General features: G+C 42.8%; 1 protein-coding gene and 16 non-coding genes across 17 annotated transcripts; 1 reads left to right on the forward strand and 16 right to left on the reverse strand.

Moving 5' to 3' along the window:
- Nucleotides 1-1,918: 1,918 nt before the first annotated feature.
- trnak-uuu (transfer RNA lysine (anticodon UUU)) lies at nucleotides 1,919-1,991 on the reverse strand. The gene has a single exon. It is a non-coding gene; the product is annotated as a tRNA-Lys (tRNA).
- A 122-nt stretch (nucleotides 1,992-2,113) lies between these two features.
- Nucleotides 2,114-2,195, reverse strand: trnas-uga (transfer RNA serine (anticodon UGA)). Its single transcript has one exon. It is a non-coding gene; the product is annotated as a tRNA-Ser (tRNA).
- A 131-nt stretch (nucleotides 2,196-2,326) lies between these two features.
- Nucleotides 2,327-2,398, reverse strand: trnah-gug (transfer RNA histidin (anticodon GUG)). Its single transcript has one exon. It is a non-coding gene; the product is annotated as a tRNA-His (tRNA).
- Nucleotides 2,399-2,553: 155 nt separating this feature from the next.
- trnas-aga (transfer RNA serine (anticodon AGA)) lies at nucleotides 2,554-2,635 on the reverse strand. The gene has a single exon. It is a non-coding gene; the product is annotated as a tRNA-Ser (tRNA).
- A 1,633-nt stretch (nucleotides 2,636-4,268) lies between these two features.
- On the reverse strand, nucleotides 4,269-4,341 carry trnak-uuu (transfer RNA lysine (anticodon UUU)). Its single transcript has one exon. It is a non-coding gene; the product is annotated as a tRNA-Lys (tRNA).
- A 3,047-nt stretch (nucleotides 4,342-7,388) lies between these two features.
- trnav-uac (transfer RNA valine (anticodon UAC)) lies at nucleotides 7,389-7,461 on the reverse strand. Its single transcript has one exon. It is a non-coding gene; the product is annotated as a tRNA-Val (tRNA).
- Nucleotides 7,462-9,494: 2,033 nt separating this feature from the next.
- trnav-uac (transfer RNA valine (anticodon UAC)) lies at nucleotides 9,495-9,567 on the reverse strand. Its single transcript has one exon. It is a non-coding gene; the product is annotated as a tRNA-Val (tRNA).
- A 606-nt stretch (nucleotides 9,568-10,173) lies between these two features.
- trnav-cac (transfer RNA valine (anticodon CAC)) lies at nucleotides 10,174-10,246 on the reverse strand. The gene has a single exon. It is a non-coding gene; the product is annotated as a tRNA-Val (tRNA).
- A 123-nt stretch (nucleotides 10,247-10,369) lies between these two features.
- trnav-aac (transfer RNA valine (anticodon AAC)) lies at nucleotides 10,370-10,442 on the reverse strand. Its single transcript has one exon. It is a non-coding gene; the product is annotated as a tRNA-Val (tRNA).
- Nucleotides 10,443-11,683: 1,241 nt separating this feature from the next.
- Nucleotides 11,684-11,756, reverse strand: trnav-uac (transfer RNA valine (anticodon UAC)). Its single transcript has one exon. It is a non-coding gene; the product is annotated as a tRNA-Val (tRNA).
- A 606-nt stretch (nucleotides 11,757-12,362) lies between these two features.
- trnav-cac (transfer RNA valine (anticodon CAC)) lies at nucleotides 12,363-12,435 on the reverse strand. Its single transcript has one exon. It is a non-coding gene; the product is annotated as a tRNA-Val (tRNA).
- Nucleotides 12,436-12,558: 123 nt separating this feature from the next.
- On the reverse strand, nucleotides 12,559-12,631 carry trnav-aac (transfer RNA valine (anticodon AAC)). Its single transcript has one exon. It is a non-coding gene; the product is annotated as a tRNA-Val (tRNA).
- Nucleotides 12,632-13,872: 1,241 nt separating this feature from the next.
- trnav-uac (transfer RNA valine (anticodon UAC)) lies at nucleotides 13,873-13,945 on the reverse strand. Its single transcript has one exon. It is a non-coding gene; the product is annotated as a tRNA-Val (tRNA).
- A 606-nt stretch (nucleotides 13,946-14,551) lies between these two features.
- trnav-cac (transfer RNA valine (anticodon CAC)) lies at nucleotides 14,552-14,624 on the reverse strand. The gene has a single exon. It is a non-coding gene; the product is annotated as a tRNA-Val (tRNA).
- Nucleotides 14,625-14,747: 123 nt separating this feature from the next.
- trnav-aac (transfer RNA valine (anticodon AAC)) lies at nucleotides 14,748-14,820 on the reverse strand. Its single transcript has one exon. It is a non-coding gene; the product is annotated as a tRNA-Val (tRNA).
- Nucleotides 14,821-16,061: 1,241 nt separating this feature from the next.
- On the reverse strand, nucleotides 16,062-16,134 carry trnav-uac (transfer RNA valine (anticodon UAC)). Its single transcript has one exon. It is a non-coding gene; the product is annotated as a tRNA-Val (tRNA).
- A 3,375-nt stretch (nucleotides 16,135-19,509) lies between these two features.
- Nucleotides 19,510-22,528, forward strand: LOC113096523 (uncharacterized). The gene is made up of 4 exons (XM_026261947.1): nucleotides 19,510-20,666; nucleotides 20,764-21,805; nucleotides 21,896-22,043; nucleotides 22,149-22,528. The coding sequence occupies exons 1-4, from the start codon at nucleotides 19,510-19,512 to the stop codon at nucleotides 22,526-22,528; spliced, it is 2,727 nt and encodes a 908-aa protein (XP_026117732.1).
- The last annotated feature ends 236 nt before the right edge of the window (nucleotides 22,529-22,764 follow it).

The raw sequence follows: 22,764 nt of genomic DNA on the forward strand, positions 1-22,764 counted from the left end.
TTAAATTGTATCAATAAATAAGGTAGTGATAATAGGGCACTGTGGGGTTATTAACATTCAAGTGAAATCAGTAATTCAAGTTCAAGTGCAATCAATAATTGATTAATTCGATTCATTAAAAAAACTGAATCATTCAAGAACGAAACACTGTTTTGTGTTTCTTGAACATGTTTATTTGGAACTATTTTCGTTGAATAAACAGAGCCTAAACAGTCAATATTGTTTCTAAAATGTAGGCCAGTGGTTTTCAACCTGTGGTCCGCGGCCCCCTAGTAGGCCGCGGTGGTATTGCAGGTGGGCCGCCAATTATTTTCTGTTCATTTCCAGTCCATTCTAGGGCTGTGCGATTAAAAGCAAACGTCCTAAAATCACGATTTGAGCGTGCGCGATTTCTAAATCCTAAATTTTAATGTGCTTTCGTGTTATATTTATGCGCTCTCACTGCTGACCGCATAAACATACTGTAAACACACTGCAAATACCTGAGGCACCGCTACAATTAATGAGCTCTATGAACAATGCATGGCAAAAAAGAAAAAAAAGTCCCTGTATACAGGATTTTTTTTTTTTTTTTGCCACAAGTCTATACATTTTTTTACATCTTCACAATAGTAATAATTTTGACTTATGTCTGTTCTAGAGATGACTTTTTGATAAAGCTCTGATTGGTTTTCTTTTGGAAATATGTTTCAAATTAATCCTGAATGCATTTATGACTGTAAAAGCATATCGGTGTGTGTCACAATTGCAAAATTGATTAAAAAAAATCGCGATAGTTTTTTTTTTTTTGTCCATATCGCACAGCCCTAGTTTATTCAATAAATACAGTTTAAAATCTAGCTTCGGAGTACTAAGTTATTAACCCAACAATAGCGGGGTCAGTTAATTTTTTTCAAGAGGGCCGCGCAAACATATGTGTTTGGTTGAGTGGGCCGCGAGTTGAAAAAGGTTGGGAACCACTGATATACTTGTACTAGCTTTCACATAACGTCTAAACATTTTACTAGTTAGACTTTTTCCAAACTATAATTCTTGACTAAATGTATAATTAAGTTAAATATTATAAAGTTCCAATAACAATATACAAAACTATACCATTCAAAAGCTTGATGTAAATGATATAAATGTAACAAATACATGTAACTGTAACAAATGTAACAAAAAATGGTGTTCTTTTAATTTACCCCCTAAAAAAACAGAAAAATGTCCTCTGCTATTTTCAACATTAATAATAATGATAACAATAAATGTTTTTTTTTTTAGAAATTCAGATTGTTAAAAGGATTTCTTGAGGATTGTGTGACTGGAGTAATAATGCAAAAATAAAATTAGTTTGAAAGTCAGCTTTGATTGTTCCTAATAAACTGTTTAACTGCTCCCCCATATTAAATTATGTTGTGGGATAATTAAATATATTCTAAATAAACTCCAAACTTAAAATGATATACATTTATTTTGTTCTCACGTTCTTTCTTGTAACACCTCCCTCTCAGTGACAACAGCTGACTGAGCGGCTCTTTATGCAGCTCATTATGCAGGGCTTTGTCTTCTCAGGTGTAAATCATAATGATATTCATGATAGTTGACGCCTACTCTCATATGACCTTTACCAACAAAAAGTGTCTTAGAAAATGTAAATCAATGTATTGTTTTCTGTAAGTGAGTAAACAAGATGATTTTCACATGAATTTCAAAGAAAAATTCTAGGCTACAAGCCCCAGTTCTCAAAAACCCCAGGCACCATTGTTATTTATGTTTTTTTTTTTGCCTTGTTCAAGTGTTTTAACATTGTTAGTTTTTCACTAACCACAAGGGAGATCCCTTGATCCCCGAGAGCAGGAAGGAACACCATTCCAGTACAGAGTCAGCAGAAGAGATGGACCGTAGTGATAGCAAGGTGAGGCCAAAGAAAGACCTTCGCCCGAACAGGGACTTGAACCCTGGACCCTCAGATTAAAAGTCTGATGCTCTACCGACTGAGCTATCCGGGCTCTTGTGGAGCAAAGAAGAGACGCAGGTGTCACGGGATGAAAGCTAGAAGCAGTTAGGACAAAGGACCATAGAAGGTACAATTACCATCACAGAAAGCTAAAGCAATACTGCAAAGCACTCCCGTAGTCGGCAGGGTTCGAACCTGCGCGGGGAGACCCCAATGGATTTCAAGTCCATCGCCTTAACCTCTTGGCCACGACTACGTCTAGCGGTAGGCTGCCTGCCCCGTTGTCTGGTGGCACCCTGCATAGGCCAGGCATCAAAAACAAAATAGAGAAGAAAGATGAGGTGGTAAAAAAATGGCAACCTTCCCATACACTCAACGCCAGAGTATTGCCGTGACCCGGATTCGAACCGGGGTAGCTGCGGCCACAACGCAGAGTACTAACCACTATACGATCACGGCGTGCCACTGGCTCACCCGAGTTAACCCCTGGAGCCCGAATAGAAGAAGCACCAGCGGTGTGTTGGTCCATCGATGAGGGACTGGACATTTCGCAAATCAGTGGGAGGACCTTGAAAAATTCATGGACGCTTTCCCTCATGGCCTTCAGCAAACAGCGTAGTCGGCAGGATTCGAACCTGCGCAGGGAGACCCCAATGGATTTCTAGTCCATCGCCTTAACCACTCGGCCACGACTACAAGAACAGCCCAACTCCTGCTCAGTTTGTGTGCAACACTGCTGCCTGACCTCCTTGCAAACATCCCAGCTCAGTCAGCAAGCGGACTGTAACCCAGTAAAGGGTTTCCTTTTTTTGGATACAGACATAATAACAACAAAACTTTGTGCACTTCTAAAGATAACAAACAAGATGTGCTGTCTGCAGCCTTTGTCTGTGCTGATCTTCATTTACAAACACGTCATTAAAATGAACTGTATCTCCGTGAATACTCAACGAAGAGACATGAGAGAGATATCTATAGAAAGCTTGACATGTCTACTTTTAAACTAAATGAGTGCTGCCGAAAACAAATGTTCTGTGATAAAGTAATCCATATGAAAACAAGGCAATGTCCTTTTTTCACGTCTCCCTTCATTATATCTAATGTGACCACGCCCCACGCTGAACGCTCTATTCAGATTCAAACTGAAGCGCAGCTTGAATACGCCCACACAGAAGAAAAAGCAGCCAGACTGTTGTTCAAGTGCTTTTATTTTACTGTTTGCTTCGCGATGAGAGGAATAACACATAATTCACCCCAAAAAGATGTGACGTGGTTGAGGATTTGAGAAATGGATTTCCTCAGAAAAAAGAATGAAGCACTTTATTCAGCAGAGATCATAAACATGAGTAAGTCTCTTTATATTTATTTATATACTTGTACTAGCTTTCACATAACGTCTAAACATTTTACTAGTTAGACTTTTTCCAAACTATAATTCTTGACTAAATGTATAATTAAGTTAAATATTATGAAGTTCCAATAACAATATACAAAACTATACCATTCAAAAGCTTGATGTAAATAATATAAATGTAACAAATACATGTAACTAACAAATGTAACAAAAAATGGTGTTCTTTTAATTTACCCCCTAAAAAACCTGAAAAATGTCCTCTGCTATTTTCAACATAAATAATAATGATAACAATAAATGTTTTTTTTTTTTTTTGAAATTCAGATTGTTAAAAGGATTTCTTGAGGATTGTGTGACTGGAGTAATAATGCAAAAATAAAATTAGTTTGAAAGTCAGCTTTGATTGTTCCTAATAAACTGTTTAACTGCTCCCCCATATTAAATTATGTTGTGGGATAATTAAATATATTCTAAATAAACTACAATCTTAAAATGATATACATATATTTTGTTCTCACGTTCTTTCTTGTAACACCTCCCTCTCAGTGACAACAGCTGACTGAGCGGCTCTTTATGCAGCTCATTATGCAGGGCTTTGTCTTCTCAGGTGTAAATCATAATGATATTCATGATAGTTGACGCCTACTCTCATATGACCTTTACCAACAAAAAGTGTCTTAGAAAATGTAAATCAATGTATTGTTTTCTGTAAGTGAGGAAACAAGATGATTTTCACATGAATTACAAATAAAAATTCTAGGCTACAAGCCCCAGTTCTCAAAAACCCCAGGCACCATTGTTATTTATGTTTTTTTTTTTTTTTGCCTTGTTCAAGTGTTTTAACATTGTTTGTTTTTCACTAACCACAAGGGAGATCCCTTGATCCCCGAGAGCAGGAAGGAACACCGTTCCAGTACAGAGTCAGCAGAAGAGATGGACCGTAGTGATAGCAAGGTGAGGCCAAAGAAAGACCTTCACCCAAACAGGGACTTGAACCCTGGACCCTCAGATTAAAAGTCTGATGCTCTTCCAACTGAGCTATCCGGGCTCTTGTGGAGCAAAGAAGAGACGCAGGTGTCACGGGATGAAAGCTAGAAGCAGTTAGGACAAAGGACCATAGAAGGCACAATTACCATCACAGAAAGCTAAAGCAATATCAATCAATCAATCACCTTTATTTATATAGTGCTTTAAACAAAATTCATTGCGTCAAAGCACTGAACAACATTCATTTGGAAAACAGTGTCTCAACAATGCAAAATAATAGTTAAAGGCAGTTCATCATTGAATTCAGTTATGTCATCTCTGTTCAGTTGAAATAGTGTCTGTTTTTATTTGCAATCAAGTCAATGATATGGCTGTAGATGAAGTGACCCCAACTAAGCAAGCCAGAGGCGACAGCGGCAAGGAACCGAAACTCCATCGGTGACAGAATGGAGAAAAAAACCTTGGGAGAAACCAGGCTCAGTTGGGGGGCCAGTTCTCCTCTGACCAGACGGAACCAGTAGTTCAATTCCAGGCTGCAGCAAAGTCAGATTGTGCAGAAGAATCATCTGTTTCCTGTGGTCTTGTCCTGGTGGTCCTCTGAGACAAGGTCTTTACAGGGGATCTGTATCTGGGGCTCTAGTTGTCCTGGTCTCCGCTGTCTTTCAGGGCAGTACAGGTCCTTTCTAGGTGCTGATCCACCATCTGGTTTGGATACGTACTGGATCCGGGTGACTGCAGTGACCCTCTGATCTGGACACAGACTGGATCTGGTTGCCACGGTGACCTCAGAACAAGAGAGAAACAGACAAATATTAGTGTAGATGCCATTCTTCTAATGATGTAGAAAGTACGGTGTTATGTGAAGTGTTTCCGGTTTACCTAATTAATGCAGCCTAAAAATCCTTTAACGGATTTGGATATTAAAAGCATATTAGTATGTTATGTGTATGCCAGGTTAAAGAGATGGGTCTTTAATCTAGATTTAAAATGCAAGAGTGTGTCTGCCTCCCGAACAATGTTAGGTAGGTTATTCCAGAGTTTAGGCGCCAAATAGGAAAAGGATCTGCCGCCCGCAGTTGATTTTGATATTCTAAGTATTATCAAATTGCCTGAGTTTTGAGAACGTAGCGGACGTAGAGGAGTATAATGTAAAAGGAGCTCATTCAAATACTGAGGTGCTAAACCATTAAGGGCTTTAGAAGTAATAAGCAATATTTTAAAATCTATACGATGTTTGATAGGGAGCCAGTGCAGTGTGGACAGGACCGGGCTAATATGGTCATACTTCCTGGTTCTAGTAAGAACTCTTGCTGCTGCATTTTGGACTAGCTGTAGTTTGTTTACCAAGCGTGCAGAACAACCACCCAATAAAGCATTACAATAGTCTAACCTTGAAGTCATAAATGCATGGATTAACATTTCTGCATTTGACATTGAGAGCATAGGCCGTAATTTAGATATATTTTTGAGATGGAAAAATACAGTTTTACAAATGCTAGAAACGTGGCTTTCTAAGGAAAGATTGCGATCAAGTAGCACACCTAGGTTCCTAACTGATGACGAAGAATTGACAGAGCAACCATCAAGTCTTAGACAGTGTTCTAGGTTATTACAAGCAGAGTTTTTAGACCCTATGATTAACACCTCTGTTTTTTCTGAATTTAGCAGTAAGAAATTACTCGTCATCCAATTTTTTATGTCGACTATGCATTCCATTTGTTTTTCAAATTGGTGTGTTTCACCGGGCTGCGAGGAAAAATAGAGCTGCGTATCACCAGCATAACAGTGAAAGCTAACACCATGTTTCCTGATGAGATCTCCCAAGGGTAAAATATAAAGCGTGAAGAGTAGCGGCCCTAGTACTGAGCCTTGAGGTACTCCATACTGCAGTTGTGATCGATATGATACATCTTCATTCACTGCTACGAACTGATGGCGGTCATATAAGTACGATTTAAACCAAGATAATGCACTTCCACTGATGCCAACAAAGTGTTCAAGTCTATGCAAAAGAATGTTGTGGTCAATTGTGTCAAACGCAGCACTAAGATCCAGTAAAACTAATAGAGAGATACACCGACGATCAGATGATAAGAGCAGATCATTTGTAACTCTAAGGAGAGCATATCAAGCTGAAACCTGCCTTCCTGTGCTAGTCTCAAACTAACAAACCCAAAGTTTCAAGAACACAGGAGAAACTCGAAAATTTCTTTTGGTGATTTTTGTTGGTCAAATTTTCGAGTTTCTCCAATCTTCTTGAAACTTTTATTTTTTTCGAGCCGAGATTTCAAGTTTCTCCAATCTTATTGAAACTCACCACAGGGGTAGCACGTGTCACGACTAGCATGGGAAATCAGGTTTTAGCTTGATATCTCTTCAGAAAGCTGAGACATGGACTTGCCACGTACAATCTATCCCATTGTAAAAAAAAACAGACTGTTTGTGGTCAGTGGAATTCTGAGGGTTTAACACCTCTGGGTGCTTCGGGAGTAAGCGAGGAGCCACCTGAACAGGTTTATTGGCAGATTCGCTGACCATTGTGTTGAATTTCAAGAAGGTTAGCCATGTGTTAGAAACTGCTATGGCTTGCATCGTTTTATCAGAAAATAACACTCCAGATGGATGTTTTAAAGTTCGTCAAGGGGATAAAAAGGCTACTTGTGGGCACGTAGGGGATCAGGGGGACACATAGACAGCTTGCGGTCACAGTTTTTGTATTACCAGTGGACAGAAGTGCAATTAGTGGTCACATAGGCGGTGAGAGGGACTGATGGGCTGTTTGTGGTGACACAGGTGATCATTGGGACAGACAGGGCCGGCGCGCAGGGGTCTAAGGAGGGCCTGCCACGTACCCCCTTTTAGACACCCCTTGAGACCCTGCCTTACGTGATGGCCTAGGTGGAATAAGACGGAATAAGAAGAAAGCCACACAGGCTTGGAATGTCACAGTTGTGGGTTAGGTTTAGGTCAAACAATGACTGCTCTTTCATTTCTGCATCAACTTTACCTTTAGTGACTGTATTAATGCCTATTGGCCGAAAAGCCTTGGAAGCGTTGAGTTCCTCCTGAACAGAAAGCCATCTGAACAATTTTGAAAAAGAGATCCAGTGTTCCCGCCCAGTTTCGAACTGGGGACCTTTCGCGTGTAAGGCGAACGTGATAACCTCTACACTACGGAAACCTGTGGCAAAGGTGTCAGATCTTTTCATCTCATGCATCTTGGAGCGCAAATCAAATTACAAATTGCGTTGCGCTCTTCAGTTCGCAAATACCTTCTATTTTTAGCAGCAAACCGGGAATTTCTCCAGTTGTTTGCGGGAATCCTCTGTGGCCATTTCTTCTTTGCTTTTTTCCCCACTTTCATTTAATATATGTATATTTATATGTTGTACGAAATATTGGGTCTTTGAGTGCACCGGCCATCTGTTCATCTAAACTACCAGGTCAAAAGTACAGAGTACTGTCTGCGTGGGTATTACCGCTGCCTAGTGTGGCTTAATAATTATCTCTACACCTGTGTAAAGACGGGCCTTCGTGATGCAGAGCTGCTGCTCAACAGAGGGCCACTCAGGCAAATCTCTTTTTTCGTGTTCCTCAGAAGAAAGCCAGACAGGCTTGGAATGTCACAGTTGTGGGATAGGTTTAGGTCAAACAATGACTGCTCTTTCATTTCTGCATCAACTATACCTTTAGTGACTGTGTTCATGCCTCTTGGCCGCAAAGCCTTGGTAGAATTGAGTTCCTCCTCAACAGAAACCCACCTAAACGATTGTGAAAAGAGATTCAGTGTTCCCGCCCAGTTTCGAACTGGGGACCTTTCCCGTGTGAGGCAAACGTGATAACCACTACACTACGGAAACCCACTTCCTAAGCAAGTCCGAAATCATTGTGTGCAGGCTCAGCAAAATGCGCATAAAGGCTAAACCTTCTGAAGCCAACTGTCGGCTCAAAGGGGTTTATACATTTCTTCAAAAGGGGACAGCTGTTTCTGCTCGGTTTCGAACCGAGGACCTTTCGCGTGTTAGGCGAACGTGATGACCACAATCAGCGTAATTCCCACGCACAAGAGGACAGAGTTCATTCGGCCTGGCAGTCTATGCAGAGTTTCCTGAAACGCTACCCTTGACTTACCTCGGAATTAAACACTTGCAGCTTGATATCAAGCTGAAACCTGCCTTCCTGTGCTAGTCTCAAACTAACAAACCCAAAGTTTCAAGAACACAGGAGAAACTCGAAAATTTCTCTTGGTGATTTTTGTTGGTCAAACTTTCGAGTTTCTCCAATCTTCTTGAAACTTTTAGTTTTTTTGAGCCGAGATTTCAAGTTTCTCCAATCTTATTGAAACTCACCACATGGGGTAGCACGTGTCCAGACTAGCATGGGAAATCAGGTTTTAGCTTCATATCTCTTCAGAAAGCTGAGACATGGACTTGCCACGTACAATCTATCCCATTGTAAATAAAACAGACTGTTTGTGGTCAGTGGAATTCCGAGGGTTTAACACCTCTGGGTGCTTCGGGAGTAAGCGAGGAGCCACCTGAACAGGTTTATTGGCAGATTCGTTGACCATTGTGTTGAATTTCAAGAAGGTTAGCCATGTGTTAGAAACTGCTACGGCTTGCATCGTTTTATCAGAAAATAACACTCCAGATGGATGTGTTTTAAAGTTCGTCAAGGGGATAAAAAGGCTACTTGTGGGCACGTAGGGGATCAGGGGGACACATAGACAGCTTGCGGTCACAGTTGTTGTATTACCAGTGGACAGAAGCGCAATTAGTGGTCACATAGGCGGTGAGAGGGACTGATGGGCTGTTTGTGGTGACACAGGTGATCATTGGGACAGACAGGGCCGGCGCGCAGGGGTCTAAGGAGGGCCTGCCACGTACCCCCTTTTAGACACCCCTTGAGACCCTGCCTTACGTGATGGCCTAGGTGGAATAAGACCCTTACACAAGAGGACAGAGTTCATTCGGCGTGGCAGTCTACGCAGAGTTTCCTAAAATCTCGTCTTTGGTGTTTCTCAGAAGAAAGCCACACAGGCTTGGAATGTCACAGTTGTGGGTTAGGTTTAGGTCAAACAATGACTGCTCTTTCATTTCTGCATCAACTTTACCTTTAGTGACTGTATTAATGCCTATTGGCCGCAAAGCCTTGGAAGCGTTGAGTTCCTCCTGAACAGAAACCCACCTGAACAATTTTGAAAAAGAGATCCAGTGTTCCCGCCCAGTTTCGAACTGGGGACCTTTCGCGTGTAAGGCGAACGTGATAACCTCTACACTACGGAAACCTGTGGCAAAGGTGTCAGATCTTTTCATCTCATGCATCTTGGAGCGGGAATCAAATTACAAATTGCGTTGCGCTCTTCAGTTCGCAAATACCTTCTATTTTTAGCAGCAAACCGAGAATTTCTCCAGTTGTTTGCGGGAATCCTCTGTGGCCATTTCTTCTTTGCTTTTTTCCCCACTTTCATTTAATATATGTATATTTATGTGTTGTACGAAATATTGGGTCTTTGAGTGCACCGGCCATCTGTTCATCTAAACTACCAGGTCAAAAGTACAGAGTACTGTCTGCGTGGGTATTACCGCTGCCTAGTGTGGCTTAATAATTATCTCTACACCTGTGTAAAGACGGGCCTTCGTGATGCAGAGCTGCTGCTCAACAGAGGGCCACTCAGGCAAATCTCTTTTTTCGTGTTCCTCAGAAGAAAGCCAGACAGGCTTGGAATGTCACAGTTGTGGGATAGGTTTAGGTCAAACAATGACTGCTCTTTCATTTCTGCATCAACTATACCTTTAGTGACTGTGTTCATGCCTCTTGGCCGCAAAGCCTTGGTAGAATTGAGTTCCTCCTCAACAGAAACCCACCTAAACGATTGTGAAAAGAGATTCAGTGTTCCCGCCCAGTTTCGAACTGGGGACCTTTCGCGTGTGAGGCGAACGTGATAACCACTACACTACGGAAACCCACTTCCTAAGCAAGTCCGAAATCATTGTGTGCAGGCTCAGCAAAATGCGCATAAAGGCTAAACCTTCTGAAGCCAACTGTCGGCTCAAAGGGGTTCATACATTTCTTCAAAAGGGGACAGCTGTTTCTGCTCGGTTTCGAACCGAGGACCTTTCGCGTGTTAGGCGAACGTGATGACCACTACACTACAGAAACTCCACGGTCTAACGCTAGAGTGCTTTTTGGGCCAATATTTATACTGTGATGTGCCCGAAAGCAAATAGACAATCGGCGTAATTCCCACGCACAAGAGGACAGAGTTCATTCGGCCTGGCAGTCTATGCAGAGTTTCCTGAAACGCTACCCTTGACTTACCTCGGAATTAAACACTTGCAGCTTGATATCAAGCTGAAACCTGCCTTCCTGTGCTAGTCTCAAACTAACAAACCCAAAGTTTCAAGAACACAGGAGAAACTCGAAAATTTCTCTTGGTGATTTTTGTTGGTCAAACTTTCGAGTTTCTCCAATCTTCTTGAAACTTTTAGTTTTTTTGAGCCGAGATTTCAAGTTTCTCCAATCTTATTGAAACTCACCACAGGGGTAGCACGTGTCCAGACTAGCATGGGAAATCAGGTTTTAGCTTGATATCTCTTCAGAAAGCTGAGACATGGACTTGCCACGTACAATCTATCCCATTGTAAAAAAAACAGACTGTTTGTGGTCAGTGGAATTCCGAGGGTTTAACACCTCTGGGTGCTTCGGGAGTAAGCGAGGAGCCACCTGAACAGGTTTATTGGCAGATTCGTTGACCATTGTGTTGAATTTCAAGAAGGTTAGCCATGTGTTAGAAACTGCTACGGCTTGCATCGTTTTATCAGAAAATAACACTCCAGATGGATGTGTTTTAAAGTTCGTCAAGGGGATAAAAAGGCTACTTGTGGGCACGTAGGGGATCAGGGGGACACATAGACAGCTTGCGGTCACAGTTGTTGTATTACCAGTGGACAGAAGCGCAATTAGTGGTCACATAGGCGGTGAGAGGGACTGATGGGCTGTTTGTGGTGACACAGGTGATCATTGGGACAGACAGGGCCGGCGCGCAGGGGTCTAAGGAGGGCCTGCCACGTACCCCCTTTTAGACACCCCTTGAGACCCTGCCTTACGTGATGGCCTAGGTGGAATAAGACCCTTACACAAGAGGACAGAGTTCATTCGGCGTGGCAGTCTACGCAGAGTTTCCTAAAATCTCGTCTTTGGTGTTTCTCAGAAGAAAGCCACACAGGCTTGGAATGTCACAGTTGTGGGTTAGGTTTAGGTCAAACAATGACTGCTCTTTCATTTCTGCATCAACTTTACCTTTAGTGACTGTATTAATGCCTATTGGCCGCAAAGCCTTGGAAGCGTTGAGTTCCTCCTGAACAGAAACCCACCTGAACAATTTTGAAAAAGAGATCCAGTGTTCCCGCCCAGTTTCGAACTGGGGACCTTTCGCGTGTAAGGCGAACGTGATAACCTCTACACTACGGAAACCTGTGGCAAAGGTGTCAGATCTTTTCATCTCATGCATCTTGGAGCGGGAATCAAATTACAAATTGCGTTGCGCTCTTCAGTTCGCAAATACCTTCTATTTTTAGCAGCAAACCGAGAATTTCTCCAGTTGTTTGCGGGAATCCTCTGTGGCCATTTCTTCTTTGCTTTTTTCCCCACTTTCATTTAATATATGTATATTTATGTGTTGTACGAAATATTGGGTCTTTGAGTGCACCGGCCATCTGTTCATCTAAACTACCAGGTCAAAAGTACAGAGTACTGTCTGCGTGGGTATTACCGCTGCCTAGTGTGGCTTAATAATTATCTCTACACCTGTGTAAAGACGGGCCTTCGTGATGCAGAGCTGCTGCTCAACAGAGGGCCACTCAGGCAAATCTCTTTTTTCGTGTTCCTCAGAAGAAAGCCAGACAGGCTTGGAATGTCACAGTTGTGGGATAGGTTTAGGTCAAACAATGACTGCTCTTTCATTTCTGCATCAACTATACCTTTAGTGACTGTGTTCATGCCTCTTGGCCGCAAAGCCTTGGTAGAATTGAGTTCCTCCTCAACAGAAACCCACCTAAACGATTGTGAAAAGAGATTCAGTGTTCCCGCCCAGTTTCGAACTGGGGACCTTTCGCGTGTGAGGCGAACGTGATAACCACTACACTACGGAAACCCACTTCCTAAGCAAGTCCGAAATCATTGTGTGCAGGCTCAGCAAAATGCGCATAAAGGCTAAACCTTCTGAAGCCAACTGTCGGCTCAAAGGGGTTCATACATTTCTTCAAAAGGGGACGGCTGTTTCTGCTCGGTTTCGAACCGAGGACCTTTCGCGTGTTAGGCGAACGTGATGACCACTACACTACAGAAACTCCACAGTCTAACGCTAGAGTGCTTTTTGGGCCAATATTTATACTGTGATGTGCCCGAAAGCAAATAGACAATCGGCGTAATTCCCACGCACAAGAGGACAGAGTTCATTCGGCCTGGCAGTCTATGCAGAGTTTCCTGAAACGCTACCCTTGACTTACCTCGGAATTAAACACTTGCAGCTTGATATCAAGCTGAAACCTGCCTTCCTGTGCTAGTCTCAAACTAACAAACCCAAAGTTTCAAGAACACAGGAGAAACTCGAAAATTTCTCTTGGTGATTTTTGTTGGTCAAACTTTCGAGTTTCTCCAATCTTCTTGAAACTTTTAGTTTTTTTGAGCCGAGATTTCAAGTTTCTCCAATCTTATTGAAACTCACCACAGGGGTAGCACGTGTCCAGACTAGCATGGGAAATCAGGTTTTAGCTTGATATCTCTTCAGAAAGCTGAGACATGGACTTGCCACGTACAATCTATCCCATTGTAAAAAAAACAGACTGTTTGTGGTCAGTGGAATTCCGAGGGTTTAACACCTCTGGGTGCTTCGGGAGTAAGCGAGGAGCCACCTGAACAGGTTTATTGGCAGATTCGTTGACCATTGTGTTGAATTTCAAGAAGGTTAGCCATGTGTTAGAAACTGCTACGGCTTGCATCGTTTTATCAGAAAATAACACTCCAGATGGATGTGTTTTAAAGTTCGTCAAGGGGATAAAAAGGCTACTTGTGGGCACGTAGGGGATCAGGGGGACACATAGACAGCTTGCGGTCACAGTTGTTGTATTACCAGTGGACAGAAGCGCAATTAGTGGTCACATAGGCGGTGAGAGGGACTGATGGGCTGTTTGTGGTGACACAGGTGATCATTGGGACAGACAGGGCCGGCGCGCAGGGGTCTAAGGAGGGCCTGCCACGTACCCCCTTTTAGACACCCCTTGAGACCCTGCCTTACGTGATGGCCTAGGTGGAATAAGACCCTTACACAAGAGGACAGAGTTCATTCGGCGTGGCAGTCTACGCAGAGTTTCCTAAAATCTCGTCTTTGGTGTTTCTCAGAAGAAAGCCACACAGGCTTGGAATGTCACAGTTGTGGGTTAGGTTTAGGTCAAACAATGACTGCTCTTTCATTTCTGCATCAACTTTACCTTTAGTGACTGTATTAATGCCTATTGGCCGCAAAGCCTTGGAAGCGTTGAGTTCCTCCTGAACAGAAACCCACCTGAACAATTTTGAAAAAGAGATCCAGTGTTCCCGCCCAGTTTCGAACTGGGGACCTTTCGCGTGTAAGGCGAACGTGATAACCTCTACACTACGGAAACCTGTGGCAAAGGTGTCAGATCTTTTCATCTCATGCATCTTGGAGCGGGAATCAAATTACAAATTGCGTTGCGCTCTTCAGTTCGCAAATACCTTCTATTTTTAGCAGCAAACCGAGAATTTCTCCAGTTGTTTGCGGGAATCCTCTGTGGCCATTTCTTCTTTGCTTTTTTCCCCACTTTCATTTAATATATGTATATTTATGTGTTGTACGAAATATTGGGTCTTTGAGTGCACCGGCCATCTGTTCATCTAAACTACCAGGTCAAAAGTACAGAGTACTGTCTGCGTGGGTATTACCGCTGCCTAGTGTGGCTTAATAATTATCTCTACACCTGTGTAAAGACGGGCCTTCGTGATGCAGAGCTGCTGCTCAACAGAGGGCCACTCAGGCAAATCTCTTTTTTCGTGTTCCTCAGAAGAAAGCCAGACAGGCTTGGAATGTCACAGTTGTGGGATAGGTTTAGGTCAAACAATGACTGCTCTTTCATTTCTGCATCAACTATACCTTTAGTGACTGTGTTCATGCCTCTTGGCCGCAAAGCCTTGGTAGAATTGAGTTCCTCCTCAACAGAAACCCACCTAAACGATTGTGAAAAGAGATTCAGTGTTCCCGCCCAGTTTTGAACTGGGGACCTTTCGCGTGTGAGGCGAACGTGATAACCACTACACTACGGAAACCCACTTCCTAAGCAAGTCCGAAATCATTGTGTGCAGGCTCAGCAAAATGCGCATAAAGGCTAAACCTTCTGAAGCCAACTGTCGGCTCAAAGGGGTTCATACATTTCTTCAAAAGGGGACGGCTGTTTCTGCTCGGTTTCGAACCGAGGACCTTTCGCGTGTTAGGCGAACGTGATGACCACTACACTACAGAAACTCCACGGTCTAACGCTAGAGTGCTTTTTGGGCCAATATTTATACTGTGATGTGCCCGAAAGCAAATAGACAATCGGCGTAATTCCCACGCACAAGAGGACAGAGTTCATTCGGCCTGGCAGTCTATGCAGAGTTTCCTGAAACGCTACCCTTGACTTACCTCGGAATTAAACACTTGCAGCTTGATATCAAGCTGAAACCTGCCTTCCTGTGCTAGTCTCAAACTAACAAACCCAAAGTTTCAAGAACACAGGAGAAACTCGAAAATTTCTCTTGGTGATTTTTGTTGGTCAAACTTTCGAGTTTCTCCAATCTTCTTGAAACTTTTAGTTTTTTTGAGCCGAGATTTCAAGTTTCTCCAATCTTATTGAAACTCACCACAGGGGTAGCACGTGTCCAGACTAGCATGGGAAATCAGGTTTTAGCTTGATATCTCTTCAGAAAGCTGAGACATGGACTTGCCACGTACAATCTATCCCATTGTAAAAAAAACAGACTGTTTGTGGTCAGTGGAATTCCGAGGGTTTAACACCTCTGGGTGCTTCGGGAGTAAGCGAGGAGCCACCTGAACAGGTTTATTGGCAGATTCGTTGACCATTGTGTTGAATTTCAAGAAGGTTAGCCATGTGTTAGAAACTGCTACGGCTTGCATCGTTTTATCAGAAAATAACACTCCAGATGGATGTGTTTTAAAGTTCGTCAAGGGGATAAAAAGGCTACTTGTGGGCACGTAGGGGATCAGGGGGACACATAGACAGCTTGCGGTCACAGTTTTTGTATTACCAGTGGACAGAAGCGCAATTAGTGGTCACATAGGCGGTGAGAGGGACTGATGGGCTGTTTGTGGTGACACAGGTGATCATTGGGACAGACAGGGCCGGCGCGCAGGGGTCTAAGGAGGGCCTGCCACGTACCCCCTTTTAGACACCCCTTGAGACCCTGCCTTACGTGATGGCCTAGGTGGAATAAGACCCTTACACAAGAGGACAGAGTTCATTCGGCGTGGCAGTCTACGCAGAGTTTCCTAAAATCTCGTCTTTGGTGTTTCTCAGAAGAAAGCCACACAGGCTTGGAATGTCACAGTTGTGGGTTAGGTTTAGGTCAAACAATGACTGCTCTTTCATTTCTGCATCAACTTTACCTTTAGTGACTGTATTAATGCCTATTGGCCGCAAAGCCTTGGAAGCGTTGAGTTCCTCCTGAACAGAAACCCACCTGAACAATTTTGAAAAAGAGATCCAGTGTTCCCGCCCAGTTTCGAACTGGGGACCTTTCGCGTGTAAGGCGAACGTGATAACCTCTACACTACGGAAACCTGTGGCAAAGGTGTCAGATCTTTTCATCTCATGCATCTTGGAGCGGGAATCAAATTACAAATTGCGTTGCGCTCTTCAGTTCGCAAATACCTTCTATTTTTAGCAGCAAACCGAGAATTTCTCCAGTTGTTTGCGGGAATCCTCTGTGGCCATTTCTTCTTTGCTTTTTTCCCCACTTTCATTTAATATATGTATATTTATGTGTTGTACGAAATATTGGGTCTTTGAGTGCACCGGCCATCTGTTCATCTAAACTACCAGGTCAAAAGTACAGAGTACTGTCTGCGTGGGTATTACCGCTGCCTAGTGTGGCTTAATAATTATCTCTACACCTGTGTAAAGACGGGCCTTCGTGATGCAGAGCTGCTGCTCAACAGAGGGCCACTCAGGCAAATCTCTTTTTTCGTGTTCCTCAGAAGAAAGCCAGACAGGCTTGGAATGTCACAGTTGTGGGATAGGTTTAGGTCAAACAATGACTGCTCTTTCATTTCTGCATCAACTATACCTTTAGTGACTGTGTTCATGCCTCTTGGCCGCAAAGCCTTGGTAGAATTGAGTTCCTCCTCAACAGAAACCCACCTAAACGATTGTGAAAAGAGATTCAGTGTTCCCGCCCAGTTTCGAACTGGGGACCTTTCGCGTCCCAGCCGAAAATAGTTAAGCTTAACTTCTCTTAACTTTTCCCATTCATTCTCTGTGGTAGTGCTTAACACTACGGATGTGATATATTTGTGGCCACACGTAGATTCCCCGGCGCTGTTTCGCCTCTTCCGTGGCGCGGAATTCAAACAGCCTGGTGTCATCTGTCAATCATTCGTAGCGAGTGGAGGAGGGGAGGAGACCAGCTTCACGATCGGAGAGATATGTTTACCGAATTGTTGTACAAAACAAAACAAGTTTGCTGACAAGCATTAACTGTCTAAACTACCTTCGCAAAAGTTTTACCTCAGGTGACCGCTGTTTTTACGTAAGAGTGCGAGATCAACACAATTAACGTTAAGCGAGAAGGTAGGTTAAGTTGAATGTTACTTTAGCAATATTCACTTTCTGGATTGTAAATATTTTATCATATAAATTACATGTATATTCTCATTTAATGGTATTGTGTTAATTGTGTTGATTGGTTTGTGATGTTAGGAAATATTAAACCAAACTCATCGTTGAAAATACAGCAGTTATTTTATATAATTGTTATAGTTTCTTTGTAAGAGTCAATGTTTCATAATTAATCTCTAAGTACTTGTTAAATTTTTTTAAAATGTTAACAATGCAATATGATACTCATAATGTAATTCATATGTATTAAACACACATATTACATTTATTACATATATATTCTATATTATTATATATATTACTAAACTGTGTGTATATAAAACAACATTTTGAATTAGTTAAACTTGTTTTAATATATACATGTACACATTTTCATATTAAAAATATATATACTTACTCATATATTGAGTGGATTAAATAAATATTAAATAACACTTATGCTCTAAGGCTGCATTTATTAAGGAAAAAAACTGTAATATTATGAAATATTATGGCAAGTTAAAATAACTGCTGCTGATAACTGTCTTATTTCACTATATTAAGTATTTTTATGTGGTCATGATTTCAGAACAGCATCATGAAGAAAACTGTTTTTTTTTCCCCGGGAGATACAAGGTGTCTTTCAGGAAAGGCCCATCAGGCCATTTACGCCGGGACCCATCAGAAGAGGCAAAAAGAATTAAAGACAACCCTTCACTGCAGAACAAGTCAACACCTCAAAGAGAAGATCTGGTCAGGATGAATGCCCGTTCTGTTGTCTTACAGAGAGGAGGGGATGTCTCTGACAAGCAAGACGTGTTGGGAGAATATATTCTACAGTTTGGCAAATACAAGGGCCAGTCTTTCAGGTGGTTACTAGAGAATGATGTCGGCTATGCTTTGTACCTGTCCAATAAGGTTGAGGAAGAAGAACAGGCTGGGTAGTTCAACCCAGAGGGTCCTTGCAAAGATAGTCTAATTTCCTTTATTGAATACTCAAGAAGCTTTAAGGAAATTGATGACCTTAAACGGTATCTGTCTCAAAGGACAGATCCATTGCCAGTTTTGATGGAGGAAGACAATACTGTTGGATTTGGAACAAGAGCTCAAGACACTTGGAGACAAATTTGGGATACCAGGGCAGAAGGATATGCTTTCTTTATAATAAAGCAGAAGTGTGTTCCAGGCAGCAAAATGTACAACTTGCAGCAGTATCTTTTAAAACAGCAGCAACAACAGCTGACGATAAACAATCCTCCGGTGCCCCCACCATCAGCTTCCACTGCAAGACCACTTGTTTCTTCCAGTACTGCTTCTGATCAGCCTGGTAAGTTAATAAAATTCATGCAAATGTGCTTATATTGTTACTTAAAGCCTACTGATCCATTGATTTTGTTTTATAGTGATGGAGGAGGATGAAGAACTGGAGAGGATAATGCTGAGTCTGTCTCCAACAAAGTATCTCACACAGCTGAGTAAGTGAATCACAAGTCACGTCATGTATGTTATACAGAGCCATGTCAAGTTCAGCATGTTTTTGACACATGCAATTGCACATACTGGAGCAAAAATTTTCAAATTATAATGCTTAATTTTCAGGATCATCTGCAGCCACGGGATCCACAGTCTTGTCTACAGCAGGTTACTTTCCTAATCAGATTCAGAGGCTTATTCTGTTACATATAGACTTATCCTCCATTTTTGAATTTAATTATCTTATTTGTTGCTTTGGCAGTGTTCTTGTCTGTTCTAAAAAACATGTTTTTTTTGTTCTAACTATAATTAAGGGTTGAACATACCAGTGGTGAGGGTGAGTGCACTTCATGAATTGTATGCATGGTATTTAAAGTGTCATTTGCTGTTATAAGTGGAATGTTTACTTACAGAGTTTTGAACATTATTAGAATTTTTATTCCTAGAATAAATAGAATGATATAATAAACAATGATTCATGCGTTACATTAAATAAGTCATTTAATGTAGTCAAGACAATTAAATACACATCATGTACATTCAGTTTTTTAATATATTTTTTATTTCCTCCTTTTCCTGTTCCGTGCAGGTCTGCCGCAGCCTCCATCAACATCAGTTCCTGTGTGTAGGCCTTCTTCACGGGGTGAAGGCTCTGTACCACCTGCAGAAACACAATCAACACCTGCACCAATGCCATCTGCACTGACTGAAGCCCCTCTTCTCAGCTACAAAAAAGGTAAAGACAGTTAAATACACATCATGTGCAATCATTGTTAATACACACACACACACACACACATATCTTTTTTGTGTTCCATGCAGTTCTGTCGACATCACATGCAGTCTCTAGTTCTCCCAGTCCCAGTATGCCTTCTTCACAGACTGATGTGCCTGTACCACCTTCTGCTGCACAATCAGCACCTACAGCTCCTGCATCAATGCCTTCTGTACAGAAAGAAGCACCTGTTCCTAGCTACTTGCAAGATATCAGCCGCTGGAACTGCTCTCTTCAACAAAGAATTTGGATGAAGACAGAGATGGAATCCATGGGGCTCTGGCCAGGATCACACCCAGTAAGACACCTCATGAATATGGTCTCCTTATGGCGCTATCCACCTCAGCCTGAGCTTAAAGAGACAAACACTGGCCTTCCATCACCCAAATACTTCCAACTCCATCCCTTTTTCATTTGGAAACCTGAGCACAGTATAATGGAAAGGCTTAGGAACAATTACATCCTGCCTTGTCTTTACAGATGTCAAAATCCAAACGTTGTGTCCTCTGGTGTGGGAAGACCCAGAGTGATCCTTGGTATTACTGGGCAATTTTACATCCTTGCTTCACGTCTGTGTTGTAAGGCATGCAAAAGATACTGGTTTGCTGATAAACCTCAGTGGCCGGACATTCTACCACAGCGATTCAGAAACATCTTGCCAGCCTTCCTCACCCATAAGAAGGCAATCTGTAAAACAGTGATGGATGAACTGAGGCGCTCTGGAAAATCCCCTAATGACATGGCCAACCAGCTGTCTGAGGTGCTTCACCTTAAATTTGAAAGAGCACATCTGGCTTACCTTCTCAGTGTGCAGAATGTCAGGGATGCTGAAGCAGGGCTGTATGGTCAGAAAACCATCACTGGGGCACTGAGGAAGGATGACACACCTGCACCGTTTGGGGATTACGGAGACACTGATGGGTGGAATGGGGTGTCTGTCTCTGCGCACTATTTAATAGAGTGCCTCCTTCATGAATATCAGCGGCAGGAAGCAGCTCTCACTCAGCTCCTACAAGGCACTTTTGGACAGGTGTTCAGGTCAGATCACACACGCAAAGTTGCTAGAAAAGTGACCCTCTTATCTGGCACGATGTCATCCTATGCTGTGATGAATGAGAACTGGATGATTCTGTCCCGGGTGATGCTGCAGAGTGAAAGTGAGCAGTCATTGGAGTCAATGTACTGTGGGCTATCAAATCGCTACAGTGCTGCTGGTATTCCCAAAGCCAAGTACCAGTGGGTGGACAGGTATAAATCATCACATCTAACCAAACATTACATCAAGTGGTGTAAGCAAAGGTTATGAATACATTAAAATGTATTTTTTCCCCCTTTATGTACTTAGGGACTGCTGTGCCGCTTTCAGAGTGATGGACCCAGGACCTTATGAGCACCAGCAGTGGGAAGCCTGGAGGACCACAGAAGCTACTGTGGCAGAGGTTACATCAGGAAACCTCAAGAATTTACATGCCGCTTGCAGGAAGTTCAACGAGGACATGGTTGTTAAACTGGACTTGTTTCACTTTATGCGGCGGTTCACCAGGGAGTGTGTTTCGGAGCACCATCCTCTGTATGGCTTTTTCTGCCAGTTCATCTCTTCTGCCTTCTCTGTAGTTGATCAGGGTGACCTGGAGAAACTGAAGAACGCATACAGATTATGTGGTATCGAGCCTGCTAATCCCACCAAGCTGCACATCAGAGAGCATTGTAGGACAAAAGTGCCACATCCCAGAGAGCTGGTTCAAAGGGTGGAAGAAGTGTTACACCATTTCTATCTGGCAAAGGATCCCAACAACATCTTCCTTTTCAAACCCTCAATGTTAAAATTATGGTGGATTCAGCGTATCCACATCCTTAGAGGCTGCCTGAGTGATCCTGAGGTGGAGGAAGGAATCCTCTACAGATATGGTGGGACCCTACAGCTGAATCATGTCAAGGGTGATGGAGCTGCTGTGCCCATTTGGATCCCTGTGAGAGGCACTTCACAGCAGGAGGGGTTTCATTTCCACCAGGCTCAGTGGGTAACTGGCAATCGTGTCTCTACTGAGTTGTTCCAGGCACAGGGTATGACTGGTGTGGCACGCTGGAATTATCAGTGGCTGGTGGACCTGAAGCAGCCTGGGGTTGTCTTACCTGGAGTGTTTGACCCTGTTTTGATGATAGAGTTAAACAGGGCATCTATAAAAGTGACAGGGCAACCCAAATATCCAGCCTTGCACATCTCCAGCAGGGACACAGGAGAGAGGTTTGGCCTGCAATATGTGGAGCCAGGTTGTCGACCTGTGCCTCTTGACTTTGACAAGCACAAAAGCAGGAAGACAGACCTAGGAGATGTGGAGATGCAAGAGGAGTCTTCATCTGGCGTTCCGTTCTCATTCCCATCTCAGGTATGCCTTTAAAAAAAATGTATACGTTTTTTTTTTATTAAAAAAAATAAATTTATAATTCTCACTTGCATATTGCACTCATTTTTTTAGGAATGCTTAAAGGATACCTCTTCTGCTGAGACCCCTCTTGCTGCAGAACCAGAGGCTACCTCACAGGCTGTCATTTTTCACCAGTTTCCTACACCAAGTGCTGTGACAGTGAAGGAACAAACATCAGAGGAGTGTCTTTTAGTTGGAGGTAACTATATAATACATACAGGCGTCAATGTGTGTAATCTGTCTGCCTCATCTATGGACACAGAAAACATATACTTAAGTTAGTAATTTTGTGAATCTCTTTTAGAACTCCCAAGCACATCACCACTGCCTGTAGCTGCTTCTCCCTGTTCTGCTCGCACTGGACCTATTAAGACCGGTGGCCGAGTTTTTGTGTTAAACCATAATAGATGGACGGATCCAATGAGAAATATCATTGATGGTCTGCTGGCCAAGCATCATGGGAGCAAGGATCTCCTTACAAAGGTTGATGCTGAATATGCTGCTATGGTACAGAGTGCCTGTACTGACCCCAACAGCCTTCTGCATTCCACCACAAAGCAGCACATAAGCAGTTACATAAAACACCTTGCTAAAAAAAAGAACACTAATGGCTTGTCTCAATACCAGCCCAGAAAATCTCTTGGAGACACAGCAGTTATGGCAGCGTCTTCACTCAGGCAGTGAAACAATCAGTGTCCCAGTGACAGTACTGGCACCTGCCCCAGTCAATCCACCTGCAAAGGCTGTTCCTGAGGCTGTCCCTCTGGACCAGACAGCATTCGAGAAGATGGTGAAGGACATCATAGAGAAGCAGCAGGCAGTTCAGCAGCAACAACAATTGCAGGTGCTGCAATAAAAGCAAACCAGATCCTGTTTAGCCTGTGGCCAGCCTAAGTCTCGATACATGGGTGATGGCTCCT

Source organism: Carassius auratus, unplaced genomic scaffold, assembly GCF_003368295.1.
Source record: "Carassius auratus strain Wakin unplaced genomic scaffold, ASM336829v1 scaf_tig00215974, whole genome shotgun sequence".
Classification (NCBI taxonomy): Eukaryota; Metazoa; Chordata; class Actinopteri; order Cypriniformes; family Cyprinidae; genus Carassius; species Carassius auratus.

Coding starts and splice junctions, on each gene's coding strand:
- LOC113096523 (XM_026261947.1), top strand. CDS start 19,510: ATGCCTTCTTCACAGACTGATGTGCCTGTACCACCTTCTGCTGCACAA. Junction 20,667..20,763: donor AAGTACCAGTGGGTGGACAG/GTATAAATCATC, acceptor TTATGTACTTAG/GGACTGCTGTGCCGCTTTCA. Junction 22,044..22,148: donor GGAGTGTCTTTTAGTTGGAG/GTAACTATATAA, acceptor AATCTCTTTTAG/AACTCCCAAGCACATCACCA.